The following is a 14,214-nucleotide window of genomic DNA, read 5'->3' as shown; positions in this document are numbered from 1 at the left end:
CATAGTCAAGAGCCACCAAACACCATCAGTGGCTATGAATAGACCTGGACGTCGTGCTTCCACCATTGTCAACCGCTAGGGGGGTTAAGGGGCCTACATGCTCAGATCTGATCTTTTTGGTATTAATATATTTTTTTAAAAATTGGGGTGTTTGCTTTATTTGCCTTTGCAATCTGTCTTTCATTTTGAAATTTTGGATATTTTATATTCACACTAGCTGATTACCCGGCGTTGCCCAGGTATTTTTTTTTTGCAATCGTATATGGTACAGGAAAAGGAATCAAATGAAGCTACAGTGTTAAATCAAAGAAATGTTTTTTTACAGGTTTTAAAAGTATAAGTACAATATACAATTAAATTAAAATACGATGAAATTAAATTAACCCAAATTAATAGCATATGTTCCAGTGCTGTTTTAAATGTTTTTATAAGAATATTGTGCTCATGAAACATCCTTTGTAACTTTAAGACAATCTGAATTTTTGTTCCTGAGATGTAGGTGAACCTCTGGTCAGTGTCTATTATTTTGTTTTCAATAAAATATAGTTGTAGAAATTTTGGTGGTTGATCTGGCAGCAGTAGTAATGATCCCGCTTTATGGTAAATTTCCCCTTGCACCGTGAATGTGGATGGAAATCCAGGCTGTTGAACAACTCATGTGGCACTGAATGATGTAATTTGGAAACATGAGTAGTATTTTCTGATGTTATTAAGAAAATGCTTTGACTCTGAGGTATTTGCTGATGTGTAATTCCAAAGTTCATGTGGTGGTTTCAGGTTGGCAGAGTTTGAATTTCCCTTTTTGCAAAAAAAAACAGGGGACTCAGATTTAAACTTCCTGGCTTGACAGTAACTACAAACCATTTCCATATTTCTGACGGTAATACTTGCATGCTGCGAGTAGTCTTTATGTGAATCATAGTGGAATCCTTCCAATGCTAAGCTAAAATGTTGTGCAGTACGTGATTGTCTGGCTCTTTCTCTCATTTCATGTACCGTATTTTCCGGCGTATAAGACGACTTTTTTAACCCCGAAAAATCTGTGCCAAAGTCGGGGGTCATCTTTTATGCCGGGTACCGGTACTTACCTGCAGCTTGCTTCACGTCCGGCGTCCCCGCAAGTCCTCCTTCACGTCCGGCGCCCTGTGCAGCTTGCGCGAGTCCTCCTGTGCAGCAACGTGAGCCTGCAAAGGAGGACGTGAGCCTGGATTGGCTCTCCAGTGGAGAGCCTGGATTGGCTCTCCAGTGGAGAGCTTGTACTGTCTCTGAAGCTCTAGATGTAGCAGCTCTATCTCTGTTATCCTGTAGTCAGGCCTCATGCTGTTGTACTGTCTCTGAAGCTCTAGATGTAGTAGCTCTTTCTCTCATTTCCTGTACTCGGGCCTCATGCTGTTGTACTGTCTCTGAAGCTCTAGATGTAGTAGCTCTTTCTCTCATTTCCTGTAGTCGGGCCTCATGCTGTTATACTGTCTCTGAAGCTCTAGATGTAATAGCTCTCTCACACAGTGTGGCAAGTCTTCTATTCCTGTCCTCTGGATTTTCTTGTCTATGGTGTTGTTTCATTTTTTTTGCTTTTGACGGCACTCGGCCATGTGCCTTACATTTTCTCAAAAGCATTATTACAGGCCAGAAATTTGTAAAAAAAGTCCAAAGAGTCCAAAAAAAGTATGTAAGCAAAAGGCACACAATCACTGAGCAATACACACATACATACATATACTCTGACATATACCACAGCGCTGTACAACATTAGCGCTGCACTCAATGAGTCTGAGTCATATGTCTAGCAAATGTCTCCATGCATTTCCTAGTGATGACATAAACACCAACACACATCCAAATATAGCTCTGACATATAGCACAGTGTTCTACAAAGAAGACTGGTGAACTCACATGAGTCTCATTCATTTGTAGGACAAGTTTGGTTGAAATGTCTCCATGCATTTTCGAGTGATGGTGGAACATACATGTGAAGAACAAAGCCAGGATTCAGCATGGTGTAACATGGGAAGCTCCTTATATTTATCCTTAACCCTCCACACAACTATCCCCAATTCACCTTCCACTAGTGATTGACCTGTCTGACCTTTTTGCCACCTTATTTAACTGTCCCACCCCCCACTGTTCTAGTTTAAATATCCCTCCACCGCAGACATCCTTCTATTTAGGTGCAAACCATCTCTGGCATATAGGTTGTACCCCACTGAAAAGCCAGCCCAGTGCTCTAAGAACCCAAACATTTCCCTTTTACGCCAAGACTTAAGCCATGCATTTAGCTGTCTAAGCCCCCTCTGCCCTTCCTGTGTTGCGCATGGCGCAGGTAATATTCCAGAGCATACTGTACATTCTTGGAGGTCCTTTCCTTCAACTTGAAACCTAGTTTTTTGAACTGATTTTTAAGGATCTTCCATCCTCCTTCTATCCTGTCATTGGTTCCAACATGCAAAGACAGCTGGGTCATGCCCAGCCCCCCAGTAATTTGTTCACTCGGTCCACCACATGCCGAACCCTGGCACCAAGGAAACCGCAAACCATTCGATTAAAGAGATCCAAGTGAAAAACAATTATATCAGCCGTCCTGATCATAGAATCACCTATGACAACCAATTGTCTACACCGTCTTGTATTGCCTTCCCCACGCCTACTAGATGGACTGTTCTCCAGGCTGTTAGGGGTAGCAGTAACATCTAGAGTTGCCACCACTGGGTCTGCCACCTGCACATCTTCACATAACTATGCAAACACAGGGCTGGCCTTCCTTTTCTGGAAACCCCTACCACGCCCTCTAACTACAGTAACCCAGCTGCCTACATGTTCATACTGATTAACGCCTTCACCTTCCACATCTAAGCCATTAACTACCTGTTAAAGTGAGCAAGAAACCCCTCTCAAGGTGGTCCAGGGATTTCAGTGTTGCAGTGCGCTTCTCCAGCTCACAAATGCGAGATTCCAGAAGGGCGACTTGCTCACAACTGTAACAGCAGTAATAATCTAGGAGCTATTGCTCCATTTGTGCATACATATGGCAGACTGTGCACTGAACAAAACCTTCCACCTTGCTACCACTCATTTTCACAGTTACATTGTTTATTGTTTTCCAGGAGCTTAAGGATACTTCAAGTACCTTCACGTTACTTTAACCTCCCTGGCGGTATTCCCAAGTGTGGCTTGAGGTTACCTGGTTTTCACGTTCCACTGGTGTCCTCCAGTTATCCCCGGCATCTGCATCCCCGGTGTGTGAACGTTGAGAACCCGAGGCCAGGGGAAGCAGATATGGGGTGGGCATCTCCTTGTGAGCCTTAAGCTGGAGAGCGAGATTCTGGGGCAGGTACGGAAATTTAAAATAATGAGGATTTTTAAATGTACGGCTTTCACACTTAAAAACCCTCATTATTCATACTGTCAGGGAGGTTAAGGATTCAACTTGTTTTGTTTTCAAACTCCTGTGTTTTTTAACTCCACTCATAACCAGCCATTTGTTTCACAAGCCAAGAGTGAGCAAGCTCAAGGTGAGTCTGCTCAGAACTTAAATCCCTTGTGAAACCTTGACCACATTCCTTTAGAGGTCAGCAATATTGAAAAAAGTTTGTACTACGGGAAGTTCTTTTTTTTCCTGTACATATAATATTGTTATATACTGCTGGAAAGAAAACAATGGGGTTATACACATAAATTAAGGAAAGGTTGATTCACAGTTAATATGACCTACCCTGAGTGGTCATGTGTTTATGGTGAGCTGTGGTCCATAGAGTGATTTAGATTTAGGTTTACCGTATGTGTTCTTGGAATTAGATTTAATTTTACTGTATGTGATACTTGTACAGAAAGAACTGTAAATAATAATAAAAACCATGTTTTTTTTGCTTAAAGACAATGATATGATTTTATGTGCTTACCCCCAACTGCATCGTATAATTGAGACAAAGCTTCTCTTTCATCAGGTGGAATATTCAGCAGATCAGCTTTAAGCTGTCATTACAAAGAAATACATATCAGAAGATAATTCCCAGTTTAGGTTTAAAATACAGACTTTACACCTACAGGCTGCTTTTGACTTTTGCTTTTTGACTGCTAAACCCATTCATTGGTCTTGTGCAAGGTGATACATATGAAGGCATTGGGCCTGATTTATTAACCAGCAAACCTGGAATGGATTTCCTAAAGGTTTTTGCTATTTACTAGCAAATGGTTTTAATCTTGGCCCAGATCCATTCTAGGTTTCTATATCACCCAGCTATACCAAAGCCTTGGAGAGCTTTATTAAATCAGGGCCAATGTCTGTATACTTTCTGCAATAAACAAAGTGAACACAAGACATCATTGAAAACTCAAAGTTTTGTATCTATAATTCAGTGATTTCCATAGTCTATGTTCTAAAAATTTTGTGATGGCTAATCTACAAATGAACTGGAAAACAGATATCTCCTGCAAACTGAAGCCTATAATGACCATCTGATTTGCTCTCAATATGAATGTCTGGAAAAGTCAAACTCTTGTCAAATGACATTAACTGCCAATAGGGAGAAAGTATAAGGTTACAGTGCAATAAGCAAATGAACATACCTCTGGATTACTTCTTCTCCTTTTGTGCTGCTTATTTTTTTTTGGAAAACCAGCTGTAAAAATGTAATTCAAGTTAACGCTCCACTCAAGGCAGGTACAAGCAGCAATAACAGTTATTCTGTAGTCCCAGCTTTCTGTAATTCCCTGTATACCGGTAACAGCATTCAATATGAGGAGGTTGGTGGCACAGCACCAGGGATATAGTTGTAAAAATAGAAGAGGGGGCACAGTACTATCCATGCTTGCTTCACTACACCCCTGAGAGTGACGTCATGATACCAGAACCCGCCCACTCTCCCATCGCAGGTCTGAGCTTGCTATGGGGAAGTGGGCGGGTTGTGTTCAGATAGACAACCCGCCCACCGTCCTAAACCTGAAATTTCATACGGGAGATGTGGTGTGTGGTGCACTCCCCCTTCCACACACACAATGGGGTCCTTCTCCCGTACCCACGGAGGGGTGGACAGCTGCGGACCACCAAAAAATTCTTTGCAAAATAAGAGTAGGCCCACATACCTATTCCTGAAAAAAGTGAGGGCACCGCCCCACTACATCCCTGCACAGCACCCATTGCCAGTCTGGTTGTACTACACAAATGTGCTGGCATATAGATAGGCTGTCTGGCTGAAGAGAATTACAAATCTGTTGGCAGGTAAAACATTTTTAATGTGTGTACATTACCTCCAGCAGAGAGAATACCATAAATTATAGGTTAACGTTGAGCCCAATAAGTCCTGGAATTGTCATCTTGGAATATGCCTGGTCATTCAGTATAGTCAGGAAGTCAGCTTACCTAATTCTTGACCACGGAAGCATCTGTCCAGTATCTGTGATGTTTGGCCAGAATTATATGTGGGAGACTTGTTACCCTGTGCATAGTTCTCCCCAGAGGTTTTTAGCCGGCTGCTTTGAATCCCCCGCCCAGCTCTCGGCAGCTCTCATCCTCGGATGCACGGATCTCAGTGAGGTTGCTCTGTGTCATCCGTTCAGAGGGTTGCTGCTGCCGATGAGAGGTGAGCACACAGTTCAGCCTTCATGTGAAGGAGACACAGGCAGGCCCGCCCCCATCTCATAGTACGAGCTCGGATTTCTGTTTAAAAAAAATCTGCCTGTGAAATGTATCCAGTGTGTATAAAGTCTGCATGTCATTCTGCATCCTCACAGCTCTGTGTACAAACCTCCATATCTCCTAAACTGTGGCCTTAGTCAGAGAGATGGACAAAAACCTAGTGCTCAATTTGACTGAGCTCTGGAGTTCCCTTTTGGAGATGGGACTATGTTCCAGAAGGACAACCATAACTGCAGTTCTCCACTGATCTGGGCTCAGACTGTAATTTGGCCTCAATTCTAAACCACATGTTTGGGGGAAACCAGGCACTGCTCATCACTGCCCAATATCATTCTGACACTGAAGCATGCTGTGAGGGTGTTTTTCAGCATTAAGGACTATATGACCAATCAGGGTTGAGGGAATGCTGAATGGAGCAAAGTACGGAAATATCTTCAATAAAAGCCTGTTCCAGTGCTCAGAACCTTGGAATGGGCTGAAGGTTCACTTTCCAACATGACAATGACCAAAGCACATAGTGAAGTCAACATAGAAGTGGCTTAGCGATAAATCTGTGAATGTCCTAAAGTGGCCCAGCCCTAACCTGAACCCTATCAAACATAACCTGAAAATGGCTGTCCACCGACAGTCCCCATTCAACCTGACTGAGCTTGGGAGCATTTGCAAAGAAGAACGACAGAAATTCCCCCAATCCAGGTGTGCAAAGCTTGTTGCATTATATCCAAAAAGACTTGCGGCTGTGACAGTTGCTAAAGCTGCTTCCACCACTTACTAATAAAGACTCAAAAATGTATGTAAATGTGATATTTCAGTTTTTGTTTCTTTTTCATACATTTACAAATATGTCTGAAATGTTGTTTTTACTTCAACATTATGGGGCGCTAAATGTGGATTCGAATTAAAAAAAGAAAAAGAAATAAAACATTTGTAGAATCAGGCTGCAACAGAACAAAATTAAAAATTTGTGAAGAGGGTCTGAATACTTTCTGAAACCACTGTATATATATATTAAATGTCAGCTTTTTTCCAGAGGGTTACTGTTGGTATGATTTGCTGTATCTACAACTTCCAACAAACCATTTGAGTCTACAGCCTCTTAAGGTGCAAGCAGAAGTATGCCCTATATCACAAACATTTGTTGGGCTAGCAAAGTAAACCAAGCCCTACAAATCTCCTTCACATGTATTATATAATTACAAAAAGAACGTTTATTAACTACCAAAGCACAAAATGTATGCATTAGTCAAAATATACTTACAGAGAGAGTAGACTTTTTGCAATCGCGGGTTCGAGGAGTCTAAGCTGTGGTTAAAAAAAATAGAGGGATAAATACAACTCCAGCAAAACAGAATAAATATACACAGTTAAAATACATATACATACTGTTTTAAAAAAAAATTCCTGCAGCCATTTTTGTAATGCACACATCTCTGCTACTTTCTGGTCTAGCAGATTTCCTCCCTGGGCGAGCTGCCTGCCCATCAGACTGGTTATGATGCTAATTCATTGTCCAGAGCAGAATGGAAGGTAAGAGGTGACATAGGGAGATCCATTACTAAACCAGAGACAAGTGTGCCTATGAATTGTGATCAAAGAAAGTAAATCACAAGACTGTCTAACAGATTTACCATATGTAGCAGGAATGGTGAGGGCTTTCTAAATATTCCACATCTAAGAGGTAATCTATTTTAGCAAGCCCAATACAAAAACATGGAATACTGAATATACATAAAGTGTCTGGTCTTTGCTCCTGTGATTATCTTGTGGGAGTGGGAGTGACCTGATAAGAAGAAAGGTATGGTTGTTATACCCTGATAGGTCATGAGAAAGAAAGCAGCTGGTAATATACAAAATATAATCTCATACTAACAATTGCAAGCTTTTTCACATTATAATTTGTAACAAGGAGATTTGGTCAGAATGAGCTAGCAATGGTCATAAAATGATTTGATTGGTTAAGATCAGTGTATAATTGTTAACTCCAGATATCAAAGAATTAAGTGCTGACACTGAAATGTTCTGGATACGTGTAAAGAAATACCAGCTTCTCTCTGCCTGACTCTTCCTAGTTAGATGATATGGAAATAGGCACGCCATGGGGTAAACCGAGTCGTGTGATTTTGCTGCTGGAACTGTCACTGTTTTGGACCATCCTATGCATCCAATAAAGATAAGTACTAACTTTTAATTAATGCGTACCTAAACTCAGAAATTTCCCTTTACATAAAAGGGTAGGCAGCCCTTTTATGTTAAGTAAAAATTATGTTGTTTGATTTTTTTTTTTTAAGTGCAACACCCATTTAAAAAAAAAGGGTGCAGCAGTGCACCCTAATTCTCGATCGCCTGGACGATCAAGAATGAATGGGAGAGCAAAGCCTCCTGGGATACCTACGTCACGCATCCCGGGAGGCTCTTGGGTGCCCTCGGGCATCTCAGGCATACGCAGAAGGAGCCTTTTCGTGAAAAAAGAAATATTTGACGATCTCAAGCGCGTGCAGTGAGATCAGAATATTTTTTTACAACCTACATCACTTGTTCTCGCACCTGGGTCGGATGACATAGGAAGAAGGAAAGAAGAGGCACAGGAAAAAGAGGCAAAGATGGCACCGCCTGGTGTGCCGGCCCTTGGACGGATGCCGGGACGACGCGGGACCTGAGGAAAGACACCTCCGGATGGCTCGGACTGCCCTGGGGGATTGAAGTTAAGTGGATTTTTTTGTTTTCAGTATTCAGTTTAGTTCGTCTTTAAGCAGTGTCTGGGTGTTTTTTTTTTATCATTCTTTAACTCTTCCTGACACTTGTAGTCACTAAATACTTCCACCTTGTTACACCATACTATGGCAGAAAACAAATAACACTGCAACTGTGTAAAAAAAAGTTTTCTAGAAGCATGTTTCTTTAATTTTGAGATTCATAATTTTTCAAAGTACAGGAAGTTAACACAGATTCTTTACTGTGGTTTAGACGATTGCTCCTCCTTTAAAACTCCATAAATTGAAAGCAGAAATAAAATATAATTTATGACAAGCTGTTGCAAACAGCACAACAAACATCTTTTGCATTATAACCAAACCAATACTATTTACATTAAAATAGGACAATAACAATTAAAACATGCTAGCACAAAATAGGTTATTTTGTTACATGAAAAACTCTTTGGGCATGTTTAGACTAGTGGTATTTACTGTGGTATTTACTACTGTCAGAGAGCAGACATCTGAACAGGCTGCCACTTTTTCAGGTACTTGCATGTCTGTGCAAGCAATTGGAAAGGCCTGCAAAAGCCTAATAGGCGAACTGAATCAACTTGTAAAAAACACTTGGAATCCACAAGCATTTTTAAGCATTTGAAAGCAACACCAATTCAAGTCTATGGACGCAACAGGGGCATCAAACTGCTCCTGGACACTGCTTGCAGCAAGATAATTAAACTATTAAAATAGGAGTCAGCGCTGCCGCCTCCTAACTACAAAATAAAAGAAAATGAATGGACCCATTCTGTTCATTGTTAACCACCACCCAAAACCCTTTTTCTTTTTTCACTATCAAAATTGTTTTCTGTATATCGGCTTCATGCATGTGTAGTATACAAAGCAGAAACACAATCACACGATAATATATTGATGTAGGAAGAACAGCACATTTTCATAAAGTGTTTTCAAATATAGCTATAATAATACAAATAAATAAAGTAATTCACAAGTCTTACTTTTCTTGAGGAGGTGAGGGCAAAGGTACCTGAAAGCAGAAAATATAAAATGTAATTCAATTGTTTTAAATGATACCAAGATTATTATTTTTCTCTTAAAAACTGACTTCCTAAGGACTTACATTTCATACTTGATAAACAAACAAATAAGGTATGGTAAGGTAAGACAGTTTGTATACAATTATAATTATTAGGTGGAACTTTCTCATTCATTTTAATGTTTCCGCCCACTCTCCCATCGCAGGTCTGAGCTTGCTATGGGGAAGTGGGCGGGTTGTGTTCAGAGAGACAACCCGCCCACCGTCCTGAGCCTGCAATTCCATACGGGAGATGTGGTGTGTGGTGCACTCCCCCTTCCACACACACAATGGGGTCCTTGTCCCGTACCCGCGGAGGGGTGGACGGCCGCGGACCACCAAAAATTTCCTTGCAAAATAAGAGTGGGCCCACATACCTATTCCCGAAAAAAAGTGAGGGCACCGCCCCACTACATCCCTGCACAGCACCCATTGCCAGTCTGGTTTTACTACACAAATGTGCTGGCACGGAAAGTAATGATAAAAGGTGAGAGAGGTGTGGTGACTGTGTCTGTGTGCTGCTTTTCTTTTACTGATCCAGCAAGATGGGCTGTATCTGGGTCCAGCTTCTTCTGTAACTACAGTGGAAGCCATGGACGTAGATAGGCTGTCTGACTGAAGAGAATTACAAATCTGTTGACAGGTAAAACATTTTTTTTGTGTGTACATTACCTCCAGCTAAGAGAGAATACCATAAAATATAGATTAACTTTGAGCCCAATAAGTCCTGGAATTGTCATCTTGGCATATGCCTGGTCATTCAGAATATTCAGGAAGTCAGCTTACCTAATTTTTGACCACAGAAGCATCTGTCCAGTATCTGTGATGTCTGGCCAGATTTATATGTGGGAGACTTGTTACCCTGTGTATATGTACAGTGCCTTCAGAAAGTATTCAGACCCCTTTAACTTTCTTTTTTTCTCATTAATCTACACAAGTACATAATGATAACGTAAAATCTGAATTTTGGACAACTTAGGAATTTTTTTTAAAGCAAAAAAAAAAAAAAAAAATGAAATATTACATTTACATAACAATTCAGGCCTTTTGCAACAACACGTGAAATTTAGTATAAGTGCCTGCCATTTCTCTTGAATGCTGCGCCTTCACTGGAGTCCACCTGTGGTAAATTAGGTGCATTGGACATGATTTGGAAAGGGACACACCCCTCTATAGAAGGCCTCATAGCTGACAACTTCCTATCAGGCAAAATTAATGAGGGTAAAGAAACTGCCTGCAGAGCTCGGGGACAGGTTTGTTGCTAAGTACAGATCTGGAGAAGGCTCCAAAAACATTCTGCCACAATGAAGGTTGCACAATGGCGTCCATAATTCTCAAATGGAAGTTTACACAACCAGGACTCTTCCAAGAGCTGTTTACTACATTTATTAACTACCAAAGCACTAAATGTATGCATTAGTCAAAATATACTTACAGAGAGATTGCGGGTTCGAGGGGTCTAAGGACTCTGTGTCACTGCTTGACAAACTGTCACTGCTTGACAAACTGTCACTGCTTGACAAACTGTGGTTAAAAAAATGGAGGGATAAATACAAAAACAACTCCAGCAAAACAGAATAAATATACACAGTTAAAATACATATACATACTATTTTTTAAGAAAATTCCTGCAGCCATTTTTGTAATGCACACATCTCTGCTACTTTCTGGTCTAGCAGATTTCCTCCCTGGGTTCCTCCCTTCCTCCCTCCATGCCCATCAGACTGGTTATGATGCTAATTCAATGTCCAGAGCAGAATGGAAGTTAAGAGGTGACATAGGAAGATCAATTACTAAACCAGAGATAAGTGTGCCTGTGCATTGTGATCAAAGCAAGTCAATCACAAAACTGTCTAACAGTTTTACCATATGTAGCAGGAATGGTGAGCGCTTTCTAAATATTCCACATCTAAGAGGTAATCTATTTTAGCAAGCCCAATACAAAAACATGGAATACTGAATATACATAAAGTGTCTGGTCTGTGCTCCTGTGATTATCTTGTGTGGTGGGAGTGACCTGATAAGAAGAAAGGTATGGTTGTTATACCCTGATGGGTTATGAGAAAGAAAGCAGCTGGTAATATACAAAATATAATCTCATACTAACAATTGCAAGCTTTTTCACATTATAATTTGTAACAAGGTCAGAATGATCTAGCAATGGTCATGTAATGATCTGATTGGTTAAGATCAGTGTATAATTGTTAACTCCAGATATCAAAGAATTGAGTGCTGACACTAAAATGTTCTGGATACGTGTAAAGAAATACCAGTTTCTCTCTGCCTGACTCTTTCCAGTCCCATTACAGGTGAAGATACCTTAAAGCATGCTGAATTTGGTGGGGAAAATAGAAAAGTCCTGATTTCTCAGTACTCTACATAATTGACCTGTCACAGAGTTTGGTTTTCTAGGCGGTTCACTTCACAGTGAGAATTTGGGTAGAACATCAAGGGTGTCTTAAGTCCTGATGCGTTTCACCTAGTTGGCTTCTTCATGAGCGGTAAATACATGATAAATATTGCTGTGATAAGAAACATCAATCAAGCATAAAGATGTGTATAGATCCATGGAAATAAAAAAAGATTACAACATGCATTTTTATATAGTAAAACCAACCAAACAAACCAAAAAACCAACCAACAACAACAACAAACAACAACGTTTTCGCATATATTGTTGTATTACCATACGCAACTGGTTAACAATGTTGTTGATGAAATTTTCATTGGTTGCTTATATATTCAATCAAATTATACAAATGGCCCTAATAAAATATTTAGGATATTATTTAGATAGAAAAAGTGGAAAACCCCCCAAATTCTCTGTGCTAGTAATTGTCACCTCCCTAAAATATGCAAAATCAAAAAGAAAGGGTTTTTAACAGTATACCCAAGAAAGAAAAACTTCCAGAAAAGCAGGGTGACACAATAATATTCATAAAATATATATTCCATTCAAGAAGCAGGCTCGTCCTGCGAAACGCATTGGGTTTCCAAATATCACCTGAATACTAATGATTTGTTTTTAGTGAAGGCAATATAAAGTGATGGAAAAAGAAGATGTGTGTTTAAATATTCTTTTTTTTTTTGCATTAAAATTCATGATGGACTTGATATAGACTCTTGATTTAGATGTATATGAATAGTCCTCTTTTACATTTAGGGCTCTTTTTCTAAAACAGGGAATCAGACATTACCTTCCTTTCAGGTCAATGTGTTTCAATGGGAGTAATTGATTTCCACAAAGGAATGTTTGATTGCCTGTTTATAACTAAAGTTCTAGTGTGGTTTGATGATACATTTGTACTATGGGGACATCTTGAGCTGAAAATGGGCACGCCATGGGGTAAACCGAGTCGTGTGATTTTGCTGCTGGAAATGTCACTGTTTTGGACCATTCTATGCATCCAATAAAGATAAATATTATCTTTTAATTAACGCGTACCTAAACTCAGAAATTTCACTTTACATAAAAGGGTACACAACCCTTTTATGTTAAGTAAAAATTCTGTTGTTTGTTTGTTTTTTAAGTGCCACACCCATTTAAAAAAAAAAGGATGCAGCAGCGCCCCCTAATTCTTGATCGCCTGGGTGATCAAAAATGATAGAGCACAAAGCCTTCTTGGATACCTACGTCACGCATCTCGGGAGGCTCTTGGGTGCCCTCAGGCATCTCAGGCATGTGCAGAAGGAGCCTTTTCATGAAAAAATAAATATTTGACGATCTCAAGCATGCGCAGTGAGATCAGAATTTTTTTTACAACCTACATCACCCGTTCTCGCACCCAGGTCGGATGACATAGGAAGAACCAGGAAAAAGAAGAGACGACGGCTCAAGGACGAATGCCGGGACGACGCAGGACCTGATGGAAGACACCTCCGAGATGGATCAGACTGCCCTGGGGGATTGAAGGTAAGTGGATTTTTTTTGTTTTAGACAGTTTTCACTTTAGTTCCTCTTTAAGCAGTGTCTGGGTGTTTTGTGTCATTCTTTAACTCTTCCTGACACTTGTAGTCACTAAATACTTCCACCTTGTTACACCATACTATGGCAGAAAACAAATAATACTGCAACTGTGTAAAAAAGTTTTTCTGGAAGCATGTTTCTTTAATTTTGAGATTCATAATCTTTTAAAGTACAGGAAGTTAACACAGATTCTTGACTGTGGTTTAGATGATTGCTCCTCCTTTAAAGCCCCATAAATCGAAAGCAGAAATAAAAATATAATTTATGACAAGCTGTTGCAAACAGCACAACAAACATCTTTTGCATTATAACAGTTTACTATTTACATTAAAATAGGACAATAACAATTAAAACATGCTAGCAAAAAATAGGTTATTTTGTTACATGAAAAACTCTTTGGGCATGTTTAGACTAGTGGTATTTACTGTGGTATTTACTACTGTCAGAGAGCAGACATTTGAACAGGCTGACACTTTTTCAGGTACTTGCATGTCTGTGCAAGCAATTGGAAAGGCCTGCAAAAGCCTAATTGGCGAACTGAATCAACTTGTAAAAAACACATGGAATCCACAAGCATTTTTAAGCATTTGAAAGCAACACCAAATCAAGTCTATGGAAGCGGCAGGGGCAGCAAACTGCCCCGGACACTGCTTGCAGGTAAAAAAATAAACAAATAAAATAGGAGTCCGCGCTGCCGCCTCCTAACTACAAAATAAAAGAAAATGAATGGACCCATTCTGTTCATTGTTAACCACCACTCAAAACCTTTTCTTTTTCGCTATCAAAATTGTATAACGGCCTCACGCATGTGGAGTATACAAAGCAGAAA

The 14,214-nt window shown here is 40.0% G+C and overlaps 1 protein-coding gene across 1 annotated transcript in view; it reads right to left on the bottom strand.

The window, feature by feature from the left end:
• The window catches only part of SETDB2 (SET domain bifurcated histone lysine methyltransferase 2), a gene marked incomplete in the record, with an annotated part of 113,751 nt that overhangs the window by 32,476 nt on the left and 67,061 nt on the right, over positions 1-14,214 (bottom strand). Inside the window, 3 exon segments of the mRNA XM_072398653.1 lie at positions 3,897-3,969; positions 4,564-4,616; positions 10,854-10,942. Coding sequence (XP_072254754.1) covers positions 3,897-3,969; positions 4,564-4,616; positions 10,854-10,942 — 215 coding nt within the window.

The sequence above is a fragment of the Pyxicephalus adspersus genome, chromosome 1, assembly GCF_032062135.1.
Source record: "Pyxicephalus adspersus chromosome 1, UCB_Pads_2.0, whole genome shotgun sequence".
NCBI classification, from domain to species: Eukaryota; Metazoa; Chordata; class Amphibia; order Anura; family Pyxicephalidae; genus Pyxicephalus; species Pyxicephalus adspersus.
Note: the sequence above shows the minus strand (reverse complement) of the source record. Positions and strands in the feature narration are given on the sequence as shown.